General features: G+C 42.3%; 1 protein-coding gene across 1 annotated transcript in view; it reads left to right on the forward strand.

The window, feature by feature from the left end:
• SLC9A2 (solute carrier family 9 member A2) overlaps nt 1-5,056 on the forward strand; it is a 96,911-nt gene extending 91,855 nt beyond the window's left edge. The window contains exons 11-12 of the mRNA XM_058278255.2: nt 1,178-1,268; nt 2,530-5,056. Of these exons, the coding sequence (XP_058134238.1) occupies nt 1,178-1,268; nt 2,530-2,900 (462 nt within the window). The 3' untranslated portion in view covers nt 2,901-5,056. The remainder of the gene's footprint in view (nt 1-1,177; nt 1,269-2,529) is intronic.
• Nucleotides 5,057-5,575: the final 519 nt, after the last annotated feature.

Below are 5,575 nucleotides of genomic sequence, written 5' to 3' on the forward strand. Positions count from 1 at the left end.
AAACAGAGTTGAGGAAGGAGTACAGGGAAAGGTCAGTGAAGTTAACGGTTTTAAATAGGACTGCTAGATCAGGCTCTGTATGGAAAGTAATGTTTGCGCTTTCCAGGGAAAGGGACCAGCCAGTGAAAAGGGCCTGAGGGGGGCAAGCCTGTGTGTTCTCTGAGGGGGGCAAGCCCCCGTATTCTCTGAGGGGGGCAAGCCCACGTGTTCTCTGAGGGGGGCAAACCCACGTGTTCTCTGAGGGGGGCAAGCCCACGTGTTCTCTGAGGGGGGCAAGCCCCCGTATTCTCTGAGGGGGGCAAGCCCGGGTGGTCTCTGAGGAGGACAAGCCCCCGTATTCTCTGAGGGGGGCAAGCCCGGGTGGTCTCTGAGGGGGGCAAGCCCGGGTGGTCTCTGAGGAGGACAAGCCCCCGTATTCTCTGAGGGGGACAAGCCCACGTGGTCTCTGAGGAACTGCACTACCTGGAGCAGCTGGGTCAAGGCGGCCTTCATGGTGCAGTCCGTTCAGGGCACTGTCAATGGACAAGGAAAACCATTTTTAAATGACTCTGTGCCTTATTGATTTAACACAGCAGGCATTGCATTTTAAATAATATTCTATATTGAGTCATCAGAGACCAAAATGGTTTTGTTTGAACATAAAGATTATATTTTTCATGTGTAAAATGTGGGAGTTGATAAGTTAAGGGAAGTCGGAGACTGTGGCATTTGAAAGGTCAGCAAATTAGCTATTAAATAATTTTTATTCTATCATTTTCAAGATCTATTAATGTAAATAAAACTCAAATATACTACACTTTTCACATCTTTTCTTCTCCTTACATATAGGTTCAAAGTCTTTCTAGTAATACTCTTATAAACTGGTGTTTTGGTAGCTTTTTAAAAAGAAAACCCAATGTTTTTCACACTTTGTTACTAATGGTCCCAGTTTATTTCCATTTTCTTTAGTACTGGTCTCCATTACATTTTGGATGTGGTTTAGTTATTTCAAATATAATAGTTATTGCTTGGAACTTTACTCCCCTTCCTTACAGCCCCTCATAAAGTAATTGTGGAATTAAGAACTAAAACTAGAATTTTAAAAACCAATTCATGTCTTGCCATAACATTTTAAACTTCTAACATATAGTAAGTGTCACTTGTGTAGTCTAAATACAGTTTTCTATTCCTTTTACAGGCATCCACTTCAACCTCCCGGTATTTATCATTACCTAAAAATACAAAACTTCCAGAAAAACTACAAAAGAGAAAGAATATTTCTCATGCAGGTAATGAATACATTTGGAACAGAAAAACTTTTAATTTATTTAGGATTGCTGATAAGAGAGAAATATCTCTATTATTTGACTTCATTAGGGACTATGAACCCTATGGTTTGAAATCTAAAATGATAATATGTTGACCTTTTTATAAGCTTCACAGCCTTTTTAAATGTACATTTAAATAATTCAATCTGTTAATTCTCATTTGATTTTATTTGACATAGCAACAGCAAATGTTGTTACCATGTGCTTAGTGAACAGGTAAACAGAAAGTTATAAATCTGAAAATGTATGACTATCTAAATTTTTTCTGTAATTCTAAAACACTTTCATAAAGACAACCATATATTCTGACTATAATTTTAAAATCTTTTTCATAAAGTTTAATACCCTTTTAAAAATGGTAATCTTTATGTAGTCTCTCAAGTTAACCCCAGAAGAACTAAGTTAGGATTTCCTGTTGTTAAAATGTGGGATATAACAATGCCTTTGGGGGGTGGGGTAAGAGCATGTGTGTGTAGTTAACCAGGAGTAAGACAGCCTAACGATGGGATGGCTGGTGGTAGTGGGGACTGTGGGGAAATGGGAAAAAAGGAAGAAGGGGGAAGAAAAGAAAGCACTATTTAGACGAGTGGGCCATGTCACCATCAAAAATGCTCTCCTCTCCCAAGAACCTCACCTCCTGGCAGGCTCAGCGGGTGGCCTGCCTACGGCCCTATGCCGACTGTTCCAGGACCCAGATCCTGATAAGTGGCTGCTTCTAATCTGGCCTCCTCCCCTGGTTTGGGAAGTACCTATTGGTGTTTTTGGCCTTGACTTCCCCTTCTATGACAGTGCAAAGAAAATGGGCAGAGCTGTGTCTGAGATTCTGGATCAAGACAGGATCTGCCCAGCGGCAGCTCCCTTTCCTACCCTGAGCCCCGGGTGTGCACCCTCTCCTCGGACCACCCCTCTGGGCCAGGGAGAGAGCTCCGGCTGCCAGGCTGTTTCAGTTTGAATTCTATCTAGCTCACCCCTTCCTGAATCTCATTTGAACCTCAGTCCCCTCATGTGAAAACGGGCTATCGTGAGGCTTACACGGGGCGATGCATTTAGGCCTGGAGATGAGGAAACATGCCCGCGCCCCACAGCTAAGAGCGGGAGTGGGGCCTGGGACCCCCAGCCCAGGGCGTAACGGTTGTGCTCATCCACTCGTTTGGCAAGCTCCCTTGTAACACCCCCCCTCTAAAACGGCTGCCCGTCTTGTCCTTCTTTTGCTCTCTGGTAGATGGCAATAGCAGCGGCTCGGACACAGATGCCGGGACCACTGCGCTCAACGTGCAGCCCCGAGTGAGGCGCTTCCTGCCAGAACAGTTCTCAAGGAAAGCCCAGCCGTCCTATAAGATGGAGTGGAAGAACGAGGTCGATGGAGAGTCCCGCAGAGGGCCGCCCTGCAGCTCCCCAGCTCCCCCCAGCAAAGAGGGGGGCACCCAAACCCCAGGCGTGCTGCGGCAGCCCCTTCTCTCCAAAGGCCAGGTTGGCCCAGCGAAGGAAGAGAGTTTGACTGAAGGCATCCGACCCAAGCCCCCACCAAGGCTGGTCCGGAGGGCCTCGGAACCTGGGAACCGGAAAGGCAGATTCGGAAATGATGACCCCTAATGGAAGCGGCCAAAGCAGCGCTGGAGTGACTGACCCGACACCTGTGTACTCTGGAACCTGACAAGACAAGGGAATCCTTTTGAAACTCTCGGTGGAGCTGAGTATTCTCTTCAGGTGGGAGAGCCGTGCCACGGACGAACGGGATGAATGCTCATCCCAAGGAGAGGAAAATCAAAGGAAAAAGTCCCACAGAGGGTTTTTTATGATGTGTTGCTAGCAATCGTGTTCTTTGCAGATCTAAAGAAAAAAAAAAGTGTGCCTTTATTGAACTTGAAGGACAGAACTTGGTATTTTTAACATACCCTTGTTGGTAAAAATTTTAATATATACATGTAGGTCTCAAATTTTATTTATGAAAAATATGTATATCTGTTCTCAGTTTTTAAGTGAATGGCACTAAGAAAAGTACTCAGAACATCTTGCCAGGAGATGAAGGGCGGTGCTCGAGGATGACGGGTCCAGGGCTTGGGAGCAAGGAGTTTCCGTTTCTGTAAAGGAGCAGTTGGTGAAGGAAGGACACAGCCCAGAGCAGCGAAACCTGATGACTCCAACGGGGAAAGCATTCAGAAAATCTAGGCAGATGAAGTGGGCTGGCCCTGTTACCTCTGTGGAACGATGAGGTCAACTGGTTTTCCATGTGGCCCCCTTTCTTCCTTGTGCTTGGTTGTGGCATATGAATTCCATCTCCCCTCCTTGTTAAAATGCTGCAGAGGGAAAGTTGTGTGGGTGAAGCCGGCTAACCCTGAATGCCTGATTCAGTGGCAGCTTTCTATGACGCTCCACCTATGCAGGCCTCATGTGGAGTGTGGGGACAGAGAGCAACACCTGTTTACAATGTATCGGAGGGTTTTATATTGTGCAATACTTGGAGGCAGACACAGGAGACTCCTGCCCATCTACTAACGATTGCTTTAAAATTTTCTAGAACTTTCAATTCCAGGTCATAAGCTCTAAGCAGAGAAGGGTGGAATGTGTAACAAACTGGTGAGATTTCAGGTTTGAATTTTATTCAGGGAGCACTTTGGTGAAGGTGGGAGTTCTGTTTTTTCACTTGTCTGTAATTTGGTACTGCTCCCCCCTCAATAAAGTAGTTAACTCAAATTTTTCATATAAAAAGATTGCGCTCATCAAAGTAATTTTTCAAAGTATGGCAGAGAGAACAGAAGTGAAACATGATCATTAAACATTGTTTAAATCTCTGTCTCTTAAACTGTATATTTTCTTGGCCTATCATTCTTGCTCAGCAACTCCCCTTTAAAACTTGACTGGAACAAGACTCTAAGTTTCTGGGTTTAGGTATTAAATGAAGCCACTCATTTGTCCTTTGGTTTCACATTGGAGATACACAGCAAAGGATACAGTGTCCACAGTATTATCTGGAGTGGGGGTGGGGAGAACAAATTAGACAAAGAGTACATAGAAATCCTCGGCAAGAGCTCGCTACACTGCCTGCTGCCCCCTCACTGACATGCAGAAGTACATCTTTTACCCTTTTCTCTCATGATCTAAAATCTTGGAATACTGCTAGATTGTTGGGCATGAGACAGATAGTAAGACACAAAAAGTACAAATTTAATAAGAGCACATTTTCTTCCCGGAACAAACTCTCCAGGTTGATCAGTGGAAACCAGTGTGGAACACAACGTGAAAACTACAACTTAGGACTCAGTGCCAAAAACCTCATTTTAAGGGAAAGTAGTCAGAGCTTTTCTGCTTGAAAAGAAATGGAAGCTGACAATTCTTTTTATAGGAATATGATTCATCAAGAGATGTGACCTGTATTTTTGAGAATGCCAAGAGTAAGTTTTCAGAATAGTTAAAGTTTATGAAATCTGAAAAAGATCGAAATTGAAAATTATCTTAAAAACAAATTTCCTAATTTTTCCTGATTTCCTGTATTAATAAATATTATGAGGAGTTTAACCTCTTGGAGTTGAAGGAAAAAACATGAAATTTTAATGTTACTTCTTGTTAAGCAAGTAGCCCAAGTTCAGCTTTCACTAATTAAAAGTCACATATGAATTTGGATGTCATTGTGTAAATTTCTGGAAAGTGATAACTATGTTATTTTACCTTTACTATCAGTTTCAATTTATTCTTGTCAAATGATAGTAGTAATTAAAAATAAAATTTGGCTTCATTTATATTTTTCTCTATAATTTCTTCTGTTTTATAATTATTAAATTCTAGAGACTATAGAAGGAGAAAATATGCACGTGGAACTCTTGAATTATATACCATAACACACATAAGAAAGATCCCCTACGCCTGTGTAAATGACTCCACTTGTTCAATCAACCAACACTCAATCCAACCAAAATTCCATTGTGGCTACAGAATTGATAGGTCTTTGGTGTTTGCTGTATCAAAATTTGAACTATCTATAAATGAAAAGTTGGGGCTTTATGCCAGTTTTGCAAATAACTAGAACTTGGCCCTAAAGTCTGATACTTTTAAAAATATGTTTTGTGTATATGGCCCTAAAATGTCTGGGATGAAACTGCTTTCAGTTTTTTCTAAACTCTATAGTGGGGACATGTCAGTTTACCTGGGATACATTAACTTACATAAATGTGTAGAGAAGCATGTTACTTACTACATATCTCAACATATTCTGCATTTGTTGCAATGCCCAAATCAGGTTTATGTTAAAACTGGCATTTCATAATCAGTTA

Source organism: Dasypus novemcinctus, chromosome 17, assembly GCF_030445035.2.
Source record: "Dasypus novemcinctus isolate mDasNov1 chromosome 17, mDasNov1.1.hap2, whole genome shotgun sequence".
NCBI lineage: Eukaryota > Metazoa > Chordata > Mammalia > Cingulata > Dasypodidae > Dasypus > Dasypus novemcinctus.